The sequence below is a fragment of the Daphnia pulex genome, chromosome 8 (genome assembly GCF_021134715.1).
Source record: "Daphnia pulex isolate KAP4 chromosome 8, ASM2113471v1".
NCBI lineage: Eukaryota > Metazoa > Arthropoda > Branchiopoda > Diplostraca > Daphniidae > Daphnia > Daphnia pulex.
Window position 1 is genome coordinate 9,352,158 of NC_060024.1, and position 24,915 is coordinate 9,377,072.

The 24,915-nt window shown below is 39.8% G+C and overlaps 2 protein-coding genes and 3 long non-coding RNA genes across 20 annotated transcripts in view; 2 read left to right on the plus strand and 3 right to left on the minus strand.

Moving 5' to 3' along the window:
• Positions 1–1,187: 1,187 nt before the first annotated feature.
• On the minus strand, positions 1,188–2,129 carry LOC124200700. Its single transcript, XR_006877350.1, has 2 exons — positions 1,645–2,129; positions 1,188–1,589 (listed from the first exon to the last, which is right to left on the minus strand). It is a non-coding gene; the product is annotated as an uncharacterized LOC124200700 (long non-coding RNA).
• Positions 2,130–2,207: 78 nt separating this feature from the next.
• On the plus strand, positions 2,208–5,710 carry LOC124200699. Its single transcript, XM_046597001.1, has 15 exons — positions 2,208–2,533; positions 2,601–2,737; positions 2,805–2,877; positions 2,950–3,101; positions 3,168–3,358; positions 3,441–3,546; positions 3,614–3,716; positions 3,787–3,829; positions 3,892–4,038; positions 4,105–4,260; positions 4,339–4,625; positions 4,694–4,801; positions 4,907–5,072; positions 5,130–5,223; positions 5,287–5,710. The coding sequence occupies exons 1-15, from the start codon at positions 2,388–2,390 to the stop codon at positions 5,367–5,369; spliced, it is 1,992 nt and encodes a 663-aa protein (XP_046452957.1). The 5' UTR covers positions 2,208–2,387; the 3' UTR covers positions 5,370–5,710.
• A 1,122-nt stretch (positions 5,711–6,832) lies between these two features.
• LOC124199753 lies at positions 6,833–7,671 on the plus strand. Its single transcript, XR_006876977.1, has 4 exons — positions 6,833–7,031; positions 7,095–7,216; positions 7,394–7,548; positions 7,615–7,671. It is a non-coding gene; the product is annotated as an uncharacterized LOC124199753 (long non-coding RNA).
• Positions 7,672–8,891: 1,220 nt separating this feature from the next.
• LOC124200316 lies at positions 8,892–11,515 on the minus strand. 4 transcript variants are annotated; one of them, XR_006877256.1, is made up of 9 exons: positions 11,363–11,490; positions 10,942–11,296; positions 10,806–10,872; positions 10,597–10,709; positions 10,228–10,342; positions 9,784–9,903; positions 9,383–9,531; positions 9,130–9,243; positions 8,892–9,014 (listed from the first exon to the last, which is right to left on the minus strand). It is a non-coding gene; the product is annotated as an uncharacterized LOC124200316 (long non-coding RNA). The 4 variants fall into 4 exon arrangements; XR_006877257.1 differs by having other exon boundaries at positions 9,130–9,531; positions 10,281–10,342; positions 11,363–11,515; XR_006877254.1 differs by having other exon boundaries at positions 9,130–9,531; positions 11,363–11,491.
• A 1,672-nt stretch (positions 11,516–13,187) lies between these two features.
• LOC124200804 (CUGBP Elav-like family member 3-B) overlaps positions 13,188–24,915 on the minus strand; it is a 64,676-nt gene continuing 52,948 nt past the window's right edge. Inside the window, exons 6-13 of one of the 13 annotated variants that reach the window (XM_046597112.1) lie at positions 23,385–23,549; positions 22,932–23,082; positions 22,605–22,766; positions 21,411–21,488; positions 19,794–19,883; positions 17,975–18,133; positions 17,464–17,717; positions 13,188–17,390 (exon numbers count right to left, since the gene is read on the minus strand). In XM_046597112.1, the coding sequence (XP_046453068.1) occupies positions 17,590–17,717; positions 17,975–18,133; positions 19,794–19,883; positions 21,411–21,488; positions 22,605–22,766; positions 22,932–23,082; positions 23,385–23,549 (933 nt within the window). In that variant the 3' untranslated portion in view covers positions 13,188–17,390; positions 17,464–17,589. Of the gene's footprint in view, positions 17,391–17,462; positions 17,718–17,974; positions 18,134–19,793; positions 19,884–21,410; positions 21,513–22,604; positions 22,767–22,931; positions 23,083–23,384; positions 23,550–24,915 lie in introns of those variants that run through there. The other 12 variants (XM_046597115.1, XM_046597107.1, XM_046597105.1 and 9 more) reach the window with 12 other exon arrangements.

Consider the following 24,915-nt stretch of genomic DNA (forward strand, 5'->3'; position numbering starts at 1 on the left):
GTACCGCCGTGACATAATCAGACATCCTTTAGTCATCGGAACCATTTGCCGATAAAACTTCGATTTTAATATCACTCTGAAGCGCCTTTACACTCATGGAGGCTAACACAAAATAAACAATAATTAACACAGGTAACAAGGTAAGTAGAATGACAGTTATAGCTTAAATTAGATGCCTCTTGTCTTATTGATTGGATTTGTCGCAATCACTTTATTTGTTATAGCTAATGGCCGATTGCGTAGAAATACTACTTATTTCAGTCAATGAATAAGAATAACACTAAAAGATGGCGTTTAGACATCCCATGTAGGATTTTCTATCTCAAATGTTCTTCCGCTTCTTCGTATCTTAACTCTTGAGATTGCCTTCTGCTTTGTCATCAAATTACCGTTCACTCGTATTTCGGGTCAACTTAATGCGAGCCGCTTGTGGCCTACTGCCTACTGCGCAGTCAATGAAGTATTAAATAGCGTGTACTCAGTTTCAACTCAGGTCACTAGGTCAGTTCTCATTCTAATTTTCCGTTTTCTTTATTCAAATAAATTATCTTTATCAACTCTGAACTCATTCCAATTCCAACAAGCCATAGAATTTGGCGAAGAACAAACACTTTATTAATTTAGCCTATATATTCATTACCATACGTTGGCAACGTTGGTGACGTAACGAAATTCAAATATTTGAATCGCCGTCTGTCGCCGTTGAAAATAACATCTAATTTGTTATTTGAGACGTTTGTTGTGCATTAATACTGTTTTTTATAAAATAATTTTTTAGTTCAACAAGATTAAAATAGAAAAATGTTGTAATCAATTCGTTTTCAAGTTCTTTTAGCAATATCTTAGTTTTCGTAGGTATTGTTGGCAACCTTGGTTTCGAGCCCTAGCATCCTGTTTGGACTTCGTGGTTCCATAGTGCCAACTGCCAAGTGCAAGTGCCCAAGTCTGAAGTAGGACTGTGGCCCGGAGCTTATTGGGCGGGTTTTTTTTTAATGGGTTGCCTAGATGGGTTTTTCTTCAAACACGGGTTGGAGCGGGTTGGGCCAACAGAGTAAATGGGTTCGGCCCGGGCCAACCCATGGGTCAAAAAATATTAACAGGATGGGTCACGGCCCGGGTTTTTAACGGGTCAATCATACTTTTTCATCATCTTTTCAGTCTGTTTATCAATAAATGGCAAAATTTCCTAACGTATAAAAATTGAATTTTTATTCTGTTTTAAATGAACAAAAAAAAAATTAATACATGAGAATTGATGTAAACAAACATTCATCAATGAAACGAAAAGAAACTTGGAAGTAAGTGTTGGAAGTAAAAATCCGAATTAACTGTAGTTATCGAACAAATACAAAAAATTGTTTTTAAAAATCTTCTTCTTCTTCGTTTTCCCAAAGTTGAAAAGTAAGGTATCAAAGTTTTCTTCCAATAAATCGTAGACTTCTTTTACCCCCACTAATCCTGCTTTGTACCATGAACGTAGACAGATTAGGGCTTCAACGGTCTCAGGCTTCAAGCTCATTCTCGAAATGCCAAAAATATCCTTGCCAACAGTAAAGGCCCTCTCGCTAGCTGCGCTTGTCGCTGGAATGCTGAGGAGATCTCTAGCCATTAAAACAGCAAATTAAAAGATAGACTAATTGCTACCTTTCAATGGAGCTGAACTTGACTGATTGGTTATTTCTGTGCTTGTTGCAGGAAGTGCATCTGCATCATCCATCTCATTCTCATCATCACTTTCAATGCCAATGTTAATTGGTAAACTTCTCTTTTTCCCAGCAGAATTGCTCGATTTAGACAAACTTTGAGGTTTACGCGATAACTGCTCGCCATTATTAGAAGTAGATTTACGTTTAGACATACTGCTTTCACCACTTCATGTGTTCTGCCTTTTGAAGCTCTAGCGCGTGTCAGCGTCTACTTAAAACGTGATGACTGAACATCGAATGTCTGCAACTCTGCATCTGCAATGCATGGATTTAAGCTATCCTATCCCTCCAGATCTTTCTGGCACTTTCTAGCTGTGAGATTCTTTATTTGACCAATAGATGGCGCCACATCTCGGGTTGACCCGCGGACCCGGCGGTTCGACCCATCACCCGCCCCGTTAAAAAAATGCCTCGATGGGTTGAGTCGGGTTGGGTCTTTTTTTCCTTTAGCCCGAACTTTGGCCCGGGCTTTCATGGCCCGGGCCACAGCCCTAGTCTGAAGTCTCTCAGCATTCGCTCACGTGTGTTGGTCTGTGCTGGTTGTGCTGGTCAACAGTAAGCCCTTTCAAGACTCATTCGCCCACGTGTGCGCACCGTCGTTATATTCGTTGATCCCCAGACCAACTATCCACCAGATTCAAATATTTTACATAATTTATATGATATTTGGTGGATTTAGAAATGTTCTATGATATTGATATTCTCAATCGTCGTGGTGGGAAGTTTGGTATAATTTGGCTCGCTGCTAACAAAAAATTGAGACTTAAAGGAAAGGGCTCGAAGAATGACTTGCGACTCTTGCTCCAAGTGCGAGTGGACCGGATTTGGTAGGAAGAAAGTTTCAGATTAAAACTTTTTTTTCAGTCTTGACTTGAATTCATTCCCTGTTTGCAGTCAAGAAATTGTTCAATATGTAAGAACGATAAATCCAGGAACTGAAGGATCAAGCCCAAGGTTTTCCCTCTACCTCTCCGCTATGCTGACTCATGGTGCCATTATTGCTCATCACAAACAAGTGTCCCATACTCTTGGTAAGCTTATTAACTTAAAAACTTGCAGTAATGATACATGTTACATTCTCTTGTTATTATTCCTCAGCTAATGTCAGGCTGACTTTTCAGCAAAGAGTGACAGAGAAGAAACTAAAAGAGTCCAATATCAGCTGTGATGTGTAAGTTGAACAGCATTTCAAGCAATTATTCATGTGTTTAATTCATTGTACGTAATTTTTCATCTAATCTAGACTAGACTTGTCTGATGCTGTGATTGGAGCTGGGAAATACTTGTTGAGCGATGGTTGTAGTTTGGAGGATAGTGAGTTTGGGCGCTTGGTTGCTGTGGTTGATGCTCTCAAGATCCCGTCTATTTATCCTATTGCCAATGAAACTCGACAAGGTAGGCTGTTATATTGTTTTACAAATTCTTGATTTTATGTGTTGATTAATATATTTTATTATGAAGCCACACTTTGTGAAGTACAACTGAATTGCCCGGCATCTCCAGGTGAAATTGAAAGATTGTTTGCTGAAATGGAAGTACCCTCTGGGTTTCATGAATTTAATATGAACAGTTCTGGAATCTATGTATCACCAAGTGCAATCACTTTGAAAGAAACAGATGAACCCCTCTTTACTATTGCAGATTTGCCACCGGTATTTGATTTTTACCTCAAGCTGTCTATGTGCATTATGGTTTCTAATTCTATTTGTCTTTCTGTGTTCATGTCATGATTAGATTGATGAAAGTTTTATTGGCGATGACAAGTTTGGGAGTGCATTTGGTACTTTAGAAGTGCTATCCTCATGGAACGAAAGCAATGTTGAGGAAATACCAGTTCCAGGTATGAGAACTTTCTCATTATTAAATATGTGTTTGCCTTTTTTATGAAGATGTTGCTTTTCAAACAGGGCCGTCTAATCTAAGACGTAGTAATTCAAAGCGAGTAATCCACGATGATAGTAATGCAGCTCAAGATGTTCCAATCAAGCAAAGCCGCACTGAGCCAGCCGGGTATTGTTAACAACTTTCTCGTTTCGTGTATTGCCGCATTTGAAATAACCATTTATTTTATGTTCCATAGAGAAGAGGCTCCTACCACAATCACGGCCATGCAATCTCCTGATGTATGTAACTGTTATTGTATTTATCTGTGAAGTATGAAATAATCATGAACCACATAATTTAGATGGTATTGGAATCGCTTGACGTATTACCTGTACAACCCGGTGGAGGAGGACGTCGTCGACGGCGTCGATTGATTATTGATAAGGAAATTATCATCCCTGCTGAATTGTTCAGAGCTCAACTGTACGATTGTAAAGATTTGTTGCGGGTTAGTACTTATTATGATGGACGTTTTCGTTTAAATGTTTAAAAATGTATATTTTTGTTTCTTTAGATGCCCAATGAAGATGTGGTAAGGACTGAATATGCAGAGTGTACCGTTCACCACATATTCCGCCGTCCGTCAGTCGAAACACATCAAAATCCTTTGATTAGAGAGCTGATAACTAGGAACTTGGTGACTGTCGAAGAAGACCAAACTGAGAATAGCGTAAATATCGTCAATCTGCCTTTTTCGATTTAAGATTTTTCAAATTTTTTTCATTGATTGATTGTATTTATCAATTAGGATATGTTTAATGTAAACAACTACCTGGAGTCTTCCCAAATGAAAGTCAATGAGCCCAACCACCAAGAGGATGGCCCAATGATAATCGCTGAGCCCAACCCCCCAGAGGATGCCCCAATGATAGTCGTTGAGCCCAACGACCCAGAGGATGGCCCAATGATAGTCGTTGAGCCCAACCACGAGGCTGCTCTGGCAATTGTTTTCGATGAGCCCGAGAGAGCTCGTAACCTGCAACCCAATGAAATTTCAATTGCACGTTCTGCAAACTTAAGCAACTTAACAGTCAGGTAACTGTTTTAACAATTGATATTTTTTATTTTGGTCTTTACTGAGCCGACAAAATAAATTTCTGTAGTAATGTTTCGGGATATGCATCCCCACGTCAAGCAGAAAAACATCTTCCTAATATGCAATCTATCAAGGAGGTGGCATCCGAATCGACTGCATCAACTCAACATACTGGGTAAAAATCGTGCGATTACAGTTCATTATATTTAGCGAAGCTCCAAACCAAACTCATTTTTACTTAAGGTTGTCGATCTGATTTTCAAATTGCAAATTTTTCTAGAAACGTCGGTGATTTACCACCAGTCGGAGTGTCTGCCCGTGGAAATTTTGGAGCTTGCTCCCCTGTCAACAATCAACCTTCTCTTTCGACATCTCAGCGAAATGACACATTCTCAGAAGTTAAAGTTCCTGAACCCCAGGCTTTATTGGACACGATTGATGAAATGGTATTTAATCCTGATTAACGCTATACCATAAGAAATGTTGACGAAATTTTTTTGTAGAGCGATCAAGTATCACGCCTTACTTTTCGTCAACTTGTTCCTCCGACAAAGTACAGCAAACTGGAAGCGGCTAAGATTTTCCAAACTTTGCTTGGTAATTGGAAAAATTTGATGTTTTGTGGGCTTAATGAATTAATCTACGTTGAATGTATCTTAGGATTGGCAAAGGATCGTATAATCTCCATGAGTCAGGACAAAAACAAGCCATTTTCGGACATTTTCATTACATTGGATCGCTAGGACCATAGCGATAACGGCTATCTTAATGTTTTTAACAAAAGTTTTCCCCTTATTTCTTGTTGACGTCAAGTCGATCGTTTTAAAACCCCATTTTATTTTTCTGAACAGTTTTATTTCTAAGAGATGTAGTGTGTACAATCGTAAAAGAAGAAACAGATTTTTTTTTATCGCAAGTTTTTTTTATAGAAGGAACTAATTCTATTAAATAGCAAAACATTTCTGGATTCTTAAATAGATATTTTCTGATACAAATAACTTTTGAAGTGTTATCAGATTCATGTTTTTATGAAAGTTGTTCAGCAATACAAATGTCTTCAGGCACAAACTGTGTCACCATGGAATATTTTGATTTGACTTTCTTTTACTTCAGTATTAGAGGAAAGGTTTTAAACTTCTCGTTTAATCGCTGTTGCCTGGATGCTAGAACGTCTGGAATCACAAACAGATGCCATAGACAAGGCACATAACAGAATGTCAAGAGCTCTTCCTTCTTCTCGTTGTCTTACGTCCATTATCACCTTGGGGATTTCGTCTGTTGTTTTGTGTGGTGATGCAGTGGTGGCTTTTTTGGTGAAGACGAGATATAAATTTGGAGGGGAGAATATTACGTGAGTATCAAATATATTTGCCGTTGTTTGTTGGATCTTTCAATTAAGTGTTAACTGATAACGAGCTAGAGCGGACATTGCTTTTAAGTTTTATGTTTCTTTTAAACGTTTCTCCTTTCGGACGCTAGACAGCATAGCCTTTGATCATTTTCCACTGTAAGAAGCATCAGTTTAGTTACGTTTACTTTGCACATCTCTGAAGAAATTTCTCGCTTCCACTATAACGAAATTTTGGGTGATAACTGCCAGTTTCTGTTTCAGCAAAAAAGCACACTTGTTAGATTTTTAATAATGTGATTTTTTTTCTACTTCCGGTTTTCTCATTTCTGTCAATAGTTTAATAAAAATTCATCTGACGCACAAAAGAACCACATATTCGTGATCCTCGTCTAATTTGTGGTAAAGTTCATGTTTTTTTTTGTACGTACGCGTACTTCCGGTTTCGAAAATTATCCTGAACTATAGTTCAGGAAAAATCTCGATTTTGACCAAATTCTTGATTTCGTTTAAACTACACCTAATCGACCCCAAATTTCACGTAGATCACGCATTTTTGGTTTATTTTGTCGACAGCTCAATAGTTGAGGAGCTATCGCTTACTTCCGGTATACTTCCGGAAAATTTGCATAAAACTAACAAGTGAGCTTTGTTCTCTGTAGAATTCTAAAGATTCCATGCTAATTTAAGGAAAGAGAAATGGTCTTTTTGATTACTTTTATGACTTGTGACTATCTAAGGCCAGTCCTTTAGATATTGAGTTTTGAACGTGTCAAATAGATGGCGTGAAAAAATGTTGTATGTTGTGTCACAACATATCGTGGTCAAAAGTTCAGCTACAGCTATCTTCTTCGAAAATTACCAATGAATTCGTTGGTAAATTGACTAGATTTCCTGTGCAATTTGTTTGGCATGTGTTCTTTACCGAATATGTGTCTAATAACATCATTATTTCTACTTGATTTCCAGGAAAAAAAGTGAAAGGTGCATAAAGCCAGTACTGTCAACTATTGTGTTAAAAATCCTGGACAGAATATGTCATCCAAATGACAGAGTGGTAACAACCAATACTAGCTTTAGTAAAGTATTGCTGGAACATAGTCTTCTCATCTTTTATTAGGATTCATCACTATTATCGGCTGAATCCTTCTATGGGACTTGCCAGATCACCAACCCAAGCATGGACCAATTTCTCATGCCATCTTCTAGAGAACCTTTCATAACCGATTGGTGGTTTAGTGTGTAAGTTTACTTGTCATGTCACTGAACTTATTTTGTTGCAGTCTTATATGTATTTAAAGTATTGTTCTGCACTTAAGTCTATCTAATGTTTAAGTTTAATTATTCTTTTAGATCATAGACATCAAGCACATTGATGCCACAAATTATAGACAAGGTTACTTTATTTTTTATTTACAGGTTTTAGGTTTCTAATGTAGCATGATAGACTTTATGAGAAGTCATGTTGTTTGAAGAAAAAGGACTATACAGTCGACAAGGTTCTTTGCTAACCCGTTGGCTGCTACCCTTGAATCTCCCTGTTTACTTCCTTACACGGGTCCTCTTGATTTGAGGTACTGCTTTCTGTTGCTACAACCTTGTTTGAATATTATCCAAATAAATGTTCATTCTGCTTACAGGGTAATCCTTCGCTACTGATCACACCCACTGGTGAAAACCGACGAGAGAATGCTGTAATCCAAGACTGATACATTGTGTAGTTGTTAGATAAATGACAAGTGCATATCTGGGCTCCCTTCTTTTCTGTGGCCCCGTTTCTCTAACTAACCACTAACCAACGCCCGCCGGTGGTCACTCACCCGCTGTGAAACCAGGAGGAGGGGAGGGCTCTGGTCGAACGGGGACTTGGAAGGCGCATGATCCGAGGAAAACTTTTGGAGGGTCATGAGTCTAACCCGGAAGCCTAGTATGACTACATCTCCCCAGTAAAACTGGCCTCGTACTTCTCTCTTCTTCTCGGTCCAGATACTATCTCTGGGGGCCGTAGACAAATCCTATAACTGCATGTGCGAGTTAAAACAAAGCAACCCACTACCCAATGAAACAAAAAGCCATGGTTTATTTTTTGCGCAAATCTGCGTTAGTCAAGTTACAAATTTTTCTAATTCAACAACTCGCGTAGAATTTTGCATGTAATCTATAGTGCAAATCGCGATTCCATGTGTTTGGTAGTTAAGAAAATTGTTGTTTAAGAAACAAACAATGGGGTGTTCTGAGTAGACAAAAAAACTCACCATTGTTTGTTTTTTAAACAACAATTTTCTTAACTACCAAACACATAGAATAGCTATTTGCGCCAGTAGACTAGATGCAAAATTCGACAGAAGTTATTGAGTTTGAAAAACTTGTAACCTGGACTGACGCAGATTTCCGCAAAACTAACAACGCTTTTTGTCTCATTGCCGCAGCGGTGGTGGCGGGTTGCGTTCTAACTCGCACAGAAGAAAAAATGACTTGAACCGGACGATCTGTTTATTGAGTTAATTTTTTGAACAATTTAGAAAGATAATAAAAGTTGGTTTAAATTATATTTATTTTTTTCTTTTTTTTACATATATTACATAGCGAATGTTTAACATGGGTTTATGTGGTTTAGGGTATAAATTTGAGGGTTGGTACGTGTATGTTTGTGGGGTTTGAAGAATTGTAAGGTATAAGTTTGTGGGGTTTGGAGCTTCATTGGTAGGGATATGTATGTGGGATTATATATTAACTGATTTTTATCCAAACTTGAAATTTTCTCCCCCCCCTCCAACATCCTACACTTTCCTTTCCCAACCCCGAAAACAAATGTTTATTATTTGTTTGACATAAACATCCCATATTTGTTTTTGTTGCTTCTTAACTTATTAACGGTAAACTACATTGACACAATGACAATTTAAAAAATAATGATGCAATTTCGGTAACAGGACACCAGCACCGAACGGCCAATTGAACTTGATGTAGAAAGATCTTTCACCAGCATAGCAGCAACGTGCCACATCGGACAGCAACTACGCGAACATAAACGCGAAACCTATGACCATAATGAAATGAATTAATCTTCAGCATCAATGGAAATGCTTTAATGAAAAGACAAATAAATGTCACTTCATGTTATTTACAAGAGTTAACACAAATCATTTGCTTACCATTAAATAAAATTGTTCATGTCAAATTCAAAATGCTGACTGAAAAAAATTCATGTGTGAATTAGACTGGAACAAAGAAGAAGGTGAAGATAAGACTTCAACTAGCTGTTAATCCTGCTTTAAAAAAAAATCAAGCAGTGATTCTCATGCCACGATAACAAAAATGACACAAGTAAAGTTAAACATTGAAATCTCTCATTGTCAGTTAGCAAGCCCTGGGGACACACAAAACAGCTTATGCGAAACATTTCACAAAACACCAACACACTCCAGGATAACACCGGCACCACAGACTCCGTGCAACAGCTGAACTTGATTTGATGACGCCTTCCACTGGTTGGCCGCACCCAAAAACCATGTTGTGTTAAACAACAATGCAGAAATATCACCTGCCTGTTGAACCTATTTTAACAAACTGAAATTACTATTAAGGAACAGATTTCTAATGTTTAGTTGAAAAGAGTAAAATCTTATTGACAGGAGCAAAGTTGAATTAAGCAGTTCCTCAAAGTAGTTATGATGTAAGAAATTTTACAGGAGTCCAGATAAACAAGATTGTCCAATTACACATGTAGTATATGATGAAAATTAAATCATGTAAAACCACATTTAAAAGTATTGGGGGGGGGGGTCATGACAAAATATAAAACTTACATTATAAATTGTCTGAAGAAATAGAGCAACTTTTCTGCCTGTGGGTATGAGGCAGCAGCAGCAGCTGTTAGGGTTAGAGTTCTGACTTACTTCGGCATCAAACAGTTTAACATGTTGAATCTAAAGGAAATGTGTCAATTATAGTATTTCTGGTTTCGGCAAAATGGACAGCAGTGAATCCATGTGATCAGATAATCTGGCCAAGTGGAATTTTGTTTTGGACAGGAATAGCTATTTCACAGATAAAGCATGTGATGATAAACAAAAAAAAAAAACAATTTTATCATCTTTCTTCAAAAGGCTTCTGCACTGAATATCTTTTTGACTGATTCTACAGTTTACATTTCTAGACATCTATATATTTAAACAATCTAATTCTCATCATTAAGACAAAATTTCTGTAAAAACCACATGTCCAGAGAATCTGAAGGCAAGCAAATTAACTGTAGATTCACCAACACCAGAGACAACAGCAGCTTATTCTGGGTCAAGCACACCTTTCACCATGTACACGTTGAGCAGCAAACACCATCATAGCTTAAATTAATCCAATCAAAACCTAAAGGGAAAAAGATTGAATTAGTTATGAAAAGACACAGTAGTTACAAAATGAAATTAGCATGTGACTTCCTTCAAAGATGCTTAAACAATTTTTTTTTTTTTTTAAATTTTACAGCTGGAAAAAATAAATGCTTGTTTGAAAATCAAGTTTAGTTGAAACAAAATGAAAATGTAATGAAATATCCAAATAAGGAATGTGAATTAGACTGCTACAACATCTTAATTTTGGAAAACAAATATAAAAATAGTTACCATTGCATTTAAGTTTCTGGTACTGGACGACATTTCGGCATATGGACAGCAATTTCAGGCCACATGGTCAGATGACACACTGGGAGTGAGACTGAAATTGTAGGCAAAATCACCTAAAAAAGTTAGATTCCACACACAAATACATCTATTTAACATACAGAATAGTATTAATGAATACAAATAAATATCTATCTATTTTTTTTAAATACCTGTCAGCCAAGAGCCAAGAGCCCAGCTATAAAAATCAAATCAGGTAGGTAATGGAGCTCTCGGAACCTAGTTTCAAACAGTTTTTGGATCACAGATTAGAAATATGCAGCAACAATTAAGTACAAAAATGTTCACCTTTTTTCTGTTTATCATAGTAAACAGGAATTTCACCTCCAAACAAAGATTACTCTGTTTGACTGTTTGTCCTGATTTCAAGCAATGCACTATTATAGTGGCATTTTGGATAGTTAGTATACATCGTGGATGGTATAGCATCGTTGGACAAGAAATTACAGGACTAAATATTTTCATCGTGTTTCTACGACACAATGATCTAGGTATATAATCACTTAGCCATGGAATGTTGTGCCAAGTCATGTTAACTTGCCAAAAAATAGACATATATGCAATTAAGTGGCTGAGGCAGCTATTAACGTTTGTTTGAAGTTGAGTTACAGGCACTGCAATCGACGAGTCCAACCCAGAATTCCTATTTTACACGGATTTGGTAATTGGACTCAATTACGGTTTAATTTTAAAAAATATTTATACATACCACTGTGTTTTCCCATTTTCTTTAACGATAGGACGATACATCATGCATCACATTGTTCTTTCTGCCATTCTACGTTGTTCGTCTTGAGTTTGATGGCCCTGAGCCCCTGACGCCTGACCGCCATGACTCATTGACTGGTTCCTGATTCTTAATGATTTCATTTGTGCGACATTGCCAGGTTTTAGATTCACCACTTAACGAAACCACACGTTAAAGAATAAAGACCCATAGCTCTAAAGTCTAAATACAATATATAGAATACATGTATTCAGCTATAGAATATACATAATAGAAGAAATAGCTCTGACTATAGACTGGTGATTGGCGAACTGGCGTCCACGTTTAATGACGTCTTCATGTTGGGTTTAACGATCCAGGAAGACTATAGCCAGAGCCTGCTATAGCCTACCACTGGCTCGTTTGTTTCCCAGTCTAGCATCGTAAACCAACCTCTAATTTGAAATTTCGTTTAAATTAATTCCTTTGCATGAAGAACAGCAAGCGTTGGTTATACTCTCTACTTAGCCTGTCATACAGCTACCGTGATAAAATGTTGCCGTTTTCCCAGCTACCACTTAACCGAATAAAAGTGTAAAAGTTGGTTCAATGAGCTGTAATGCTCCGGATGATGCGGGCTGATTGTCCGTTCTTTCCCCACAAATGTGACGTCACTAGAAGGAGTCGGACCCTTTTCATTATTAGAGATGGTACTTGGTACGTTATCATTACATTGGCTGCGGCAGCTATAAACGTTTGTTTGAAATTGAGTTAGAGGCACTGCAATCGACGAGTCCAACTCACAGAAATAAACGGGGGGTAAACGAGAGGAGTTGTTTCTGCAGTATAATAATTTAGCAGAACATTCCGATGCTGGCTAATGGAACTTGAGTGTACGCCATCGTTGCACGAATTCCTAAATATAAAAGAAGACAACGAACCAACCCCAAATGTTTAGAAGGGGGAAAAAAAGTTGCGTAGAAAATAAAAGAATGATTGGGGCTGATGGAAGTGAATTGCTCAGCACGTCCGGCTTTCGGCTACGTTCTTACTGACCTCCCTCCAACTTGCAATCCACTTTTCGTTGCTTTTGACCAAGTTTCAGGCCCAAATGAGAATTGACATTGATTTCCCATTCTTCCCAGCCACCATACACATGATACACCGACAGCGAAGAGTCTGGACGCAGTATAGCAACTGATGCTGATGGAATATTATCCGGGTAGATAGCGATTCGATTGTGGCCACCCAATCTGTATGGGAATAACCTCGCACCTCGGATTGAGGTTGACATTTGATATAAGAAATATCTTTCGAATCATCTGGTTGGCTCTCTTAACATGTTCTGGTCGCAGACCAGAGAATAAAACACCGAGTGATTCTGTTTCCCGGATATTAGGTTGATTACTTCATCCCTCTTCCGACAGTCACTTCCGAAACTGGCAAATTTTTAGTTACACTTTAATTACACTATAGCGCTCAACTCTAAAGTTTCTTGTATACCTTATCTTGTAAATAAAATTACCCACATTGGGTAGTGGCTATATACCACTGTTGGCGTGTAACACAGTATAAAGCACAATATTAAAACAAAGAGTCACAAATTATGAAATTATCTTTTAGTTTGTTTTTGTTGTTTTTTTTTCTTGCAAAGCGTTGTATTGGCATCTGGTAGGCGATTATTTTTTGTAATTTTTTTTTCAAAAAAAGATTCCAGCTGTAAATGGTACTTAAAGATTATCTGTTGAACAGTATAGCACTTACACGATCCACGCTCTCACGAAAGATTCGGTGCCATTTCGGGAGGGAAATGAGAAGGAAAAGAGAATTGTGTCTTTTTGTCTCTATATGTTTTTCTTATCTTTTGTTTGTTGATTCTTTTGTCTCTTTTGTGAAAAATGTCAATGGTGAAAGGTATACACGGTATATAAGTGGTAGTAGTAGTAGTAGTAACAATCTGTTAATTTTGGGAATCGGCCGGCGTTTCGCCTTTTCTTTTTGCTTTTTTAAGAAACTGCGTTTTTTGTGTTTATGTCATTTTGGGGTGAGACAAGAAAGAAGTAAGGATGAGGAGGAGAAAGGAGAAGAAATATCATCCGCAACAGGATATATTATAGATAAATGGTCGCGCAATATATATAAGTATTAGAGGAAATATGATGATCGAAGGGAGAAGGGGCTTTCTTTTCTTTCTTTTTTTAGACTTTATTTTTATTTTTTGTTTTTTTGTGTTTTTTTTTTAGTTCATTTATTTGCTTATATAATGTACTTAGAAAATTAAAATCTCAAATGGGAGGGGCGAGAGAGAGAGAGAGAAAGAGAGGAAGAGGAGGCAGAGCAAAAATACCGGGCGTGGCGAGAGAGAGAGGGGAGGGGATCAAATTGTTAATCATAATAATGTTCCAAATTTGGATATCAAATATAGAACTCGGATTTCACCTCCACGTAAGTAGAATGACGTTGTTTTCCCTTTTAAATTAACGATCTCAATTTTTTATTTTTTGGTTTGTTTTTCGCGCCACCGTGATTTTTTTTGTTGACTTTTTTTCGTTTTGGAAAATAGATAATCAAAGAATTATTTTTTTTATTTTAGAGTCGTGCGCTGTGATGGAGAGACGAAAAAATCCAAACGGAATGATGACACTCTCTCGCAAGGAAAAAGTGGATATGAGAAAAAAAATAAGAAAAAAAATCGGCTACAGCTGCAATTTAGAAGGGCATTTTGTCTATTTGTATTGTTATTTTCCCTCGAACATGATGTAATAATATACTGTATGCGTAAAATGAAACAAAATCATACTACCTACTCGATCAGCGCTTTGAATATGAAATCAAAAAATAACTTCTGGAATAGAATCGAATAAAAAAAAATTCTTTGCGACTAGAAAAAGTTTTCAAGTAAAAAAAAATGGTTAAGTATCGGATGACTTCAATCAATGATTCGCTTGGCTAATGACTTCATCTTTCCTCGTATTTTTTTTTTCTTTGCTGGGAATTTTTTTTTTTCTCTTACATCCTACATTAGCTTAAAATTATACAGGGTCACTGGGGAGATTGGTTATATAGTGCACGGAAAAGAGCGCGATATAAATGGCAGGGGGCATCAAAAATTCATCATTTTGTTATAGACCCATTTATACGTTTGGGCTATAAGCAATTACGTTGAGGGTTGGGATGGGAGCGAGGGAGTGGGGTGGGGTTGGGGGGTATGAGGGTTTAAACGAGGGACAAGTGGGAGATCATGTTAATCGATGGCACTGCAATGTTTCTATTAAAAATCAATGAAAATAACGCCTTCATTTGGGCCTAAGAGTCGGGGGGGGGGGGCGAATTGGTGGGGGGAGTTTTATAAGAGAAAGAGGAATACATAAACTCGTTATGTTCGCGCTATGGTATTTTTTTTTTCCTTTTTTGTTCAATTCAGCCAAGCTCGCAAGCTCTTTGTGCTCTTCAAACACAACAAATAAACGATCCAATATAGCGGCATCAGCTCACGTTTTTCAAAAAATCTCGCAATCTAGAAAAAAGAAATCTCGCGATGTATAAATTTATCGAAATGAATGTAAAAAATCTGGAACGATAGGGTTCGAAGAAAAAAAAATCGACTAACATTTCTTTTTCCCCTTTCTTTTTTGAGTTAGTACCTACAAATGGCATTCTGAGAAATGTGCTGGTTTTCATTTGGACCAAAAAGCGCAGTCGATCCATTAGCGCAGGAGGTTATAGACTACTCTTCACTTTCAAAGAGAGAGAGAGATAGAGAAATAACTTTTTGGAAATAAAAGCTCGACAATTCGCTGCGGGGCGAAAGTCAAAAGTAATGACGGTGGAAAACTTTTCGGTCGGGAATATATAAGGTGTCTAAAAAGGGGTGGGGGTGGTGGGGGTGGGGATGAGACGAAAAGGAACGTCAGTCGTCCTAAATTATCCTTCTCGTTTTCAAAATTTGAAATTTCTTTGGCTGATGTCGGACGTCAAAGTTTGTTCGAGTCTCTATCGGGAACAAACTTTTGGTTGGGAATTACAAAAATTTAAAAAAACGAAAAAAGGTTAGAAAATTCATTGGGAAACTTTTGGGATGGGGGAGGATCTCGGGATTGGGGGAGCGAACAAGTTTTTATCAACGGCACAATTTCAATAGCAGTCATCAACATAATTATTTCATGGATCATAATTTCAAGAAGAATTTTTGTTTTCAATTTGGTTGGGTATGAGGGTTTTTTTTCATTCAACAAGGAGCCACACACAAGAGTATTTTCTTTAATGATATAAGTAGGGAGAGGCCGAGGAGATGGGGGGAGCGACAAGAGAGCGAGAAAGAGAGAGATAGCACGCTATTTCAAAAGTCTACTATTTGACTAAAATGATTGAGGAATGGTTATTTATCGTCATATCACGCCCGAATTTTTTAAAAAGTGAATTCCACTTTAACAATGGGGGAATGAGATATAGAGAGATCAATTGTGACAAACTGACTAGAATTTGTTGTTCAGCTTTGGCTCCACAGTATTTTTCACATACTTTTTTGTCGATCTTTTTCAGCTGAGATCGTTCAAATTTTTGAATTGAAAATAAAATTAGAACAAAGTAAGATTTCTCAAAAAAAAAAAAAAAAAAGCCAAACTGCAATACGCAGTAGGGGAGATATTTCAAGAACATGTGTGTGTGTCAGCATTTTCTTCTTTTGTCCATGTTTTGAAACACAAAATTTGCTTGAATTCGATCGACGAAGAGAAGCGCGGAGAGCGAAATGTTGATACGATGACGCGAATACGGCCCCATTCACCCCGTAATGTCACAAGGTACGAAATGCGTATATATAATACGTCATGGGGAGAGGAGGTCGTGAAGTCTGAGTGATGAAAACGAAATGTTTGCTCGTATTTTTCTCCCTTCCGTTTCGTGGATTTCGAAAGGAGAAAAAGAAAATTCCCATCACTTTTCTTCTTTTCTTTTTACGACGCCAAAGTCAACAGAGGAACACGCAATTCGGCGGCGGCCTTCTTACTCTTTCTCTCTTTCTCTCCCGGAAAAATAAAAGAAGAAGAAAGAAAAAGATCACATTCTCTCGACGCCCGAGAGTCCGTCTAAAATGGCTTGGGGATTACATGTACATGTAGAGAAACTTGCGCTCGTCGCACCACTCCTTTTTTTTAATGAAGACGTTGATTTCTCCATTGATTTTGGTTTCTTCCCTAGATTCTTTGGCAATGTTTGGTCAGACACTTCTTCTTCTTCTTCCATCCATCCATCCGATTCTTTTTCTCTCTCTTGACGATCCGTTGTTTTTAGTACACTGGTTCTCTCTCCTTCTTTCTTCTTAGCCCAGCTGACGTGCCACAAAGACAAGTCACGCGCGTGCCGCACTGAGCGCCGAAGAATTGAGTTGTGGGCGCTCCTCCTCCTTGTTGTTGTTGTGGTTGTTGTTGGAGATTTTTGTCTCGTGTTTTTATCCCTTTTTTGGGGGGCCTTTTCAAAGGGAGAAAACCAGGACTTGATGCCACATCGGATTACGACGAGAGGAGAAGAAGAAAACAAGGAAAAAAAAAGGAATAAAGAAAGCCGGGCTCGTTATTGTGTAGACCTCGTAGTTAGGCGAATGTCGTTTCTTCTTCTTCTTCTTCTTTCAGAAATATAAAAGGGAAAACAAAAGCGGAGAAGAGGGAGAGCGCGAGGGGCGGAATGTTCAAGTTGTGTGACGACTGTTGCCGGAACTGTCGCCGAGAGCTTCCTTCGAGGAGTAGTTTGGGAATTTTTTGCAAATATTTTGGGGTTTTGTCATCTTTCAAAAAAATAAAAGACGTGGAGAGAGAGAGAGATAGATCAAGAGAAGAGTCGGTGGGCGTCACGATCGATCGGTTTAGTTCGTTTCGAATCATTATGCAGCACACACTCTCCGCCATTGTGACTTCCGTTCCGTTTCCACTTGAGTCCAACTCTCAGACATCAGACGAATCAACACGATACACATTTTTTGGTTTTTCAAAAATTTCCGTACAAGTCTTGTTTGTTTGTTTTTCTTCTTCCTGTCCTGTTTGAACGAATGTGAACGAATGAAGTAGTTAGAAGAAGATATAACTTATTGCGTATTTGAATTTGAATACCTGTTAAATGATACGTTTCAGTGTGGTTTTTTGTTTTATAGTTGTTTAGTAGAAAGTTAGACGGGTGCATTTTTAGATGTGGGGCAATTGTCCGATGGGCACCAATTCACTTTGATGGGACATACGCTAGTAAGGTCGGTTGGCGTCTTTGGGCCGTTTGAGCTGGACTTTGAGTCTCTTCATGCCAATCTGGAAGCCATTCATGGCCTGAATAGCAGCCTGAGCACTGGCCGGGTTGTCGAAACTGACAAAACCTGCAATGATTGTACAGAGACGAGATGACAAAATATGAGTGTCACACACACACCCATCCGTCCACAGTCTACACATATAAGAAGATGTATGTACATAACAAGAGGCAGACAAAAGCGAATATAGTAGAAGAGGGGCGACGAGAACGTACGCCAGTCAAGAGAAGAAGAAGAAAAAGAAGCAAAGGCAAACACAGAACACACACACTCGAGTGTAGAACTGTAGATACAGAGCTAGAGAAGAGAAAGAGAGAACTTACCGAAGCATTTGCTTTGATTGGTGGCTCGATCGATAAAGACTTTGGAGCTGATTACGTTGCCGAAGGGTAGGAACATTTGCATCAGCTCGGCGTCACCAAACTCTTGTGGCAGGTGATAGATGAACAAGTTGCAACCCTCAGGACCGGAGATGGAGCAGCCTTTTCGGAGTGTAGATCCATCATCCGCACGAAGGACGTCAAGGAGAGAGAAGAACCGACGAAAGAAAGAAAGAAAAAAGTCGTCCGTCGTTGCATTCGGACACAAACAACAGGAACGTAACGAGGAGGAGGCAAGAAAGGAAAGAAAAAATACAAAAATAGAGACACATTAGTTTCTGTTGTCTGACAAGGTTTTGGGTTGCTGAGGGGAATCTGTGACAAAAAGGGTTTTCTGCGGTAGGGAGAGGTTTAGTAGATATGACACTCCAAACACACACACATATACAGCAGCACAGTCTGTGTCCGTCTCCTCTTTCTTCTTGTTTTGAAAGCAATCAAGCAACTCTATAACGGCCTACCCAAAACCCGTCAAGCTCCCTACACTGCAACATCCAACGAAAGACTAGACAGATGTATATATACAGTGAACGTCATGTCTAATGAATCATGTCTACTCCTGTCAAAAGGACTTCCCCACCACCTTCATAAATCCTTGTGTTTATTTACTGCTTTACAAATAGACAGTAATAGTAGTAGAGTGGATGGAAGTAGAACTATAGGTGTAATTTTATATAGCAACGTGACAAGTTGAGGGGAAGATGATAATAACCCCAAGTTAGTTTTTATTTTATTTGTTGTCTTTCGGATCAAGGAATCTGCTGGATGTAAACTATACAGTCTCAATGGGGAAAAAAGTGTATGTCAATGTCAACCAATCCGACATTGTTAGACGACAGAAACAGGCCGGAATAATGGATATGATACATTTCAGAGCCCAGGCTGCTGTCATGTATCGTTTCGAAAGAAAAAAAAAAGTTGTCCTATTGTCTCTTGTTGTTGCCAACATGTTTCGAGCGAAAGATGCTACCCCCACCCGCCGAGACCCAAGCGAAAAACGAAACGAATGCTGTTTGTTGTTTTCTTTTGACGTTTGAGCGAACTAAGTAGTGTCGAATTTCACGGAAGACCCTGTGTGCTGTGTGTACAGCCCCGGCCTTATACATACACAAGAATATGCAGAGTAGTTTCTAAGCAGCAGTCTGTAGCATATATATATCTAAATAATATATGTACTATACACACATATCCAGTATGCATTTGAGAGTGGAAAGTCAACAGCGATGGCAACATCGACGAGATGACACGTCATGCGACACATATACAACCGATGCTGATATATATGAAAGAAGACGACGACGAGATAGAGGAGATAGATATATATCAAACATCCACAGGCCACACAGCAATATCGCTCGAGTTGCGATGCTGACGACGATACGTCTCAGCTGGAAACTGAAAGAGAATCCAAGAAAAAACAACAAAACAACCGAACCCAAAACCAACAAAAGAGGAACGCGCTTTTGATATGGAAAGAGAGACAAGGAAAAACAATCAAAAATCAAAATAAAAGTCACCCCCTCGAAATGGGAAAAAGTGGTGTTTTTCGACTCTGATCCTGTTTCTCTTTTGTTGCTTTGGCTTTTGAGATGTTTCGTTGTTTTTGTTTTCTCTTTTCGTGAGGTTTCTAGACAAGAACGCATCAAACTGCTACACGGAGACGGTGGGCAATAGAAACGTTCGGTTCGGGGCGGGACAGGAAGAACAAAAACCAAAAAAAGAAGGGGGTCACAGGATTTTCGGGACTTGCGAATTGGCTTACCGTGAGCGCTACCTTCGGTAGAACCTGGAGTCAGGGCGGATACGTCGTTGCCATAGTGATGAGCCATGGGTCCGTACATGGCTGGATAGGCTGTCAAAGGTGGAAGCGAACATTTGCAATCGAGTTTTTTTTTCTTTCTTTCTTTGTTTTGTTTTTTAAAAAACAGGGTCATTTGAAGTAAAATCGGCCAACAGAAGAAAGAAAAAAGATTCAACAAAACTATAAAAAAAAACACAATGGCGGAGAGAAAGAGAAATAAAAAAGTGTAGAATCAAAGTTTGGTTTCAGGTTGAAAAGAAGAAGAAAAAAAAAGAGAAAATAAAACAAACATATAGGTAAACTGAAAAGAGGTAGGACAAACTTGGCTTTCGGGAGGCAAACAAAAACTCTTGTGGGGGCCGGCTTTGAATACGCGGTGTGTGGGGTACCGTTGTCAACTTCAGAATCAAAGGAGCGTCTAAAGCTTTAGCACGGCAATGTTTTCCCAGCGGTTCTGTGACGTCAAACTTGACAACTTTTTTTATTATTATTATTATTATTCCCCTCCACCCACTGTCTACTTTATGCCTTTATCTCTACTAACACACGCAGAAGAAAAGAAAAAGTAAAATCAATTATAAAATTCCTTCCTGCTCTTACTTTTTTGTTACCCAACAGGTATATACTAGGTAGTAGACATGCAATATAAGCGCGAACTGAAAATGGCGCATTTCTTTTTTAAAAAACCGTTGCCCGTAATCACGATTAGCGTTTAGATTGAAATGCGTTGTCCCCCTTCACATCAAACTCGACATTGAAATCAAAATTGATCAGGAAGGAAATGGATAAGAGGGAGAAAGACGGGTAGAAAATGTATAAAGGGAGAGAGAGAGAGGCAAACATCGACGGTGGGCATAATTCCAAATCGAACGATGCGAAATTGAGAGGAGAATGAATCGAAATGAAATCACCAATAATTACACACGTAGACATCTAGAGAGAGTGAGAGGGGGGAAGAAAGAAAGGGGGCGGGGATGGAGGAACAGCAACGTGAGCGCACACATCAAATCGATCACGAATCCAATCTCGAATGGGAGGCGAAATGGTTGTTGGGGTTGTTTGACTCGACGCCGAGACGTCGGAGCTGGGCAAAACGAATAAGAAAACGGAACGAACCAGTCGACGATAGTCGATTGGGATCGACAAAAAAAAAAAATAATAAAGTGGGTGTGTGTATATGGGAAGCTTGATATGCAAAGAGATGAAGTTGGAAAAGAGACGGATTATATATATACGTATATATAGAAACGGATGGGGGGAAAAGGGCGGAGAGGGTTGGAGACTTCACCACATGCAACATTCGACAGTCATTGAATTTCGGAGTAATATCCTCAAGAAAGCCAAGTTTTTTCAAAGAACCCAAAAATCATATTGAAACGAAACCGGAAGATATAAAACCAAAAAAGCCAAACGGAGAAAAAGAATTGAACCAAAAATAGAATCAAAAAGTGTGTTTGTGTGTGTGAGTTATATACGAACGATCAGATTATGAAAGAAAAAAAATAATAATAAAACCCAATTTTTTTCAAAGTAATAAGGAGAGGTTATGAAAAGTCGTGAAAGGGGTTTGAAACTCACCGACGCCGGGGTAGGTTTGAAGTGCCGCGAAAGCGGCGGGCTGTAGCGCCGCTTCGCCATTGGCCAGTCCGCCGTGTGCTAGCACCAGTAAAGAGGGAAGATCTGCTTTGATTATTGGCGGCACCATCTCAGAGTGTGTTGCACCATCTGGACGGGGGGATGTCTCGCATCCGACCGCACACAATTTCACGCCTTTCTCCCCGTTCACGCCTCTCTCTCTCTCTCTCTCTCTTTTTCTCTCTTTTTTTTTTCCCCTTATTCTCATCTCCTCCGTCATTTTTCCAATAAAAGCCCAGTCACTTTCAGCCCCTTTTACGACGCAGGAGCCGCAAAAAGCAAAGAAAAGCTCCCCGCACGCATACACACACAAACAAGAGCGTAAGAGCTCAGCTCTCCCCCTCCTTTCCCTTCTTCTTTCTCGACGCGATCAATTGCAGACATCACGCCGAAATAACCACCATCACGGACGACCATCAGGCGCTAGCACCCGAGACTGTTATAGCGGTCAAAAGATCAATGGACGCCCGGCGCTGGCCAGCATAGCGCCAACAACTGGCTCCCCCACTTTTTATTTTTTTTTTATTTTCTCGTTTCTGGCCCATCCACTACGATTGCTGGAGCGTATCTTTCCCTTCCAGCCATGTCGAATGGTACGACGTCCAACAAAAAAAAAAAGAAATCAAATAATAATAAAAAGAAAATAAAAAAAAAAAGAAATCGTTATCGAGTGAGCAGACGTCGATCGATGGCAAGGGGCTTTTGGAGAGGGACGCTCAACAGTCGGATCGTGACGTCATGAACGAACGTCCGGACCGTCAAGAAAAGAAATAATCGATGCGATTTGCTGCTGCTACTGCAGAGAGTGTGTGAGAGAGAGAGAGAGTCGTCGAGAAAATGTAAAACTTGGATGGTGCAGATCGTATGGGAGACACACCCCCTTTCTTTCGTTTCCAGTTCCTTCCGGTTATTAGAATGCGGACGTCAAAAAAAAATACATCCGCGAAATGCAATTTATCTCTCTCTCAAAAGATTTCCTTTTGGTGTTGTAATGTAATTTGAATTGAAACGGGTGAAAAGGTCAAATTGTTTTGAGCAAGTTATTTTTTGAGAGAGACGAAATGATTTCGGGGATTTCAAGTCCGGATCGAGGACACCGTAATCGAAATAATTGTACAAACATGATCGGGGACTCACGTGAGGGATAACCCTGAGCTAGACCGTTGTAGACAGATGCCGGATCCTGTCCGTTTGGTCCGTTTTGGCCGTTAGCCGAATTGGGGGCCATTCCGAAATTGGGCATCGTCGGCGAAGGGATCGACGAGAGTCCACCATTGACCTGACCGCCGGATCCTGTTCCTTTTTTCAAATTCAAAAAATAAAAAAAAGTTTCAAAAATAGCCGTCAGAATAAATCGACTAGCTCAAATCATTTCATCATTCATACGCTGATCATTTCCACGGTGAAAGCAGAACAAGTGGAATACAAGAAGAAAAAATTAAATGAAAAAGAGTTGAAACGGACCTTGTGCAGAGGGCACGACACCCGGGCTGGCGATCCCGTTGAGGGCAGACGGCGGAATCTGCGTGGCAATGGCCATGGGGGCGGCTCCGATGTAGGCTCCTCCTCCAGCCGCGGAAGCTGCTGCCATGATGGCTGCTTGCTGCTGTACCAACTTGCAATGTAGTTTAAACACGTCAAATTCCAAACCCACAAGTCTCTCTCTCGCGCGCACACACACGCACTCCGGTCCCAGCAGCCGGCGGAATATTTTCCCGTCCATTAGATCAAACCGGCGCTCCTCCTCCCATAACCCACCCAACCCCCCATCATCACTCAAAACCCATTCACTCGTCAACGAGCATTTTCATCAAATCAATTGGAAAACATTCCACCGAGGAGAGATATATGTACAGTATACAGTAGTAGCTTGGACCATTTCAGCATGAACAGGGAGGAAGGAAATGGTGGGCTCACCTGAGCGTAAGATCCGTAGGTGCCGAACTGGTTGAAGACGAACGGATGGATGAGGCCCATGTTGCCGGCCATCTGCTGCATTCTCCTGAGCTGTCGCTCCTTCTCCGTGTCGGCGAATTTCACCACCAGGCTCGAAGATGCACCCTGGTTCATTTGACAATAATACTAGCGCTCTCAGTCAAATCCGTGATCGCTGATGCAACGTGAGCGACTCTACTATTCAGACTAAGTCCCCGCTTGCCGTCACGACTCCCAAAACCAAACCAACCGACACACACATTCATTTGAGCCACACCCACACCACCTCATGCTCAACCCGCTGCTTCATTATCATTCCGGACATCGTTGGCCAAAGTCGAGAGGCACCTCCACACTCTCGAACCACTCACAATGCAGTCACTGGCTCCTTTCGGGCGTTTGAAAAGCCCCCGCCAATCGACGTCGTACGTACGTCCATTCCATTCCCGAGTTTCTTTTTTTATTTTGGCCTGCAGCCCTTTATGGATTTCGTATACGACAATGAACGCAAGAATAGCTGGCCTAGATGTATGGAGTGCGCCGTGTAGACCAGCTCGCCCCCCATCGACGTGAAGAGTTATGTAATCGAATAGTTTCCGAGAAAAAAAAAAGCGGACAGGGTCGCGGGAGACCGCCGACAGGCAAGCCCAAGACAAGGCGAGAAAATGGCCCCCCTTTTGCCTTTAATCAGTTTACAAGATCCGACGGGTTCGTCATGCTCGTCAAGGAATTTCCCTTTTCGGCTGCTGCCGTCAGCTCAATTAGGAGACGCAACGAAAATAGAAAGCAAAAAGAAAAAATGCTCGATGTGGGTGAGGCTGTCAATCACCCAATCTTAACGGGGCACGACTAAAAAAAGGCCGGACAAAGAAAAAAGGTAAAAATGTAAAAAGAAAAGAACCTCGACCCCACGGACTGTGAATGTCAAATCAAACTAATGACAGCCTATGGCGGACTGGGGACTGGAATGGAGGGTAGTAGGGCTTGTGTGAGCACCGAAAACTCAGTGCCCGGCAATCAATTGGACGGGGCTGGATGTATTATGAAAGGCAAGCCTATAGCCAAGAGAAAGAAAAGGAAGGAAAAAGAGAAGAAAGCAACGGAGCGGAAAGACGATCCGCACGTAGAGTAATTAGCTTCATCGCGCTCTAGAGCGGCCAACGTTGAAAGCTTTCGCTTCTTCTTCTTCTTGGCCAGCCAACCAATAGGGGAAAAGAGAAGAAAAAAGGTAAATGCCACATAGAAAGAGATGTCTGGCCTATATAGACTCTTGCGTATGGATGTATCGATCGATCGACTCTCCCATAATATTCCGCACGGGAATATAAGACGGGAAGAAGGGGGGGGGGAGAAAAATATATAGAAACGGTGTTCGTTATAAACAGAAAACTTGAACTGCATCGACCCGTCGTTATTATCAGAAGAAAGAGAAAAAAAAGAGGCGAAAATATGAAAATAACCAAGAAAAAATATCTTATATTTTTTCCCTCCTTTTTTTAAAAATAAAAATGGG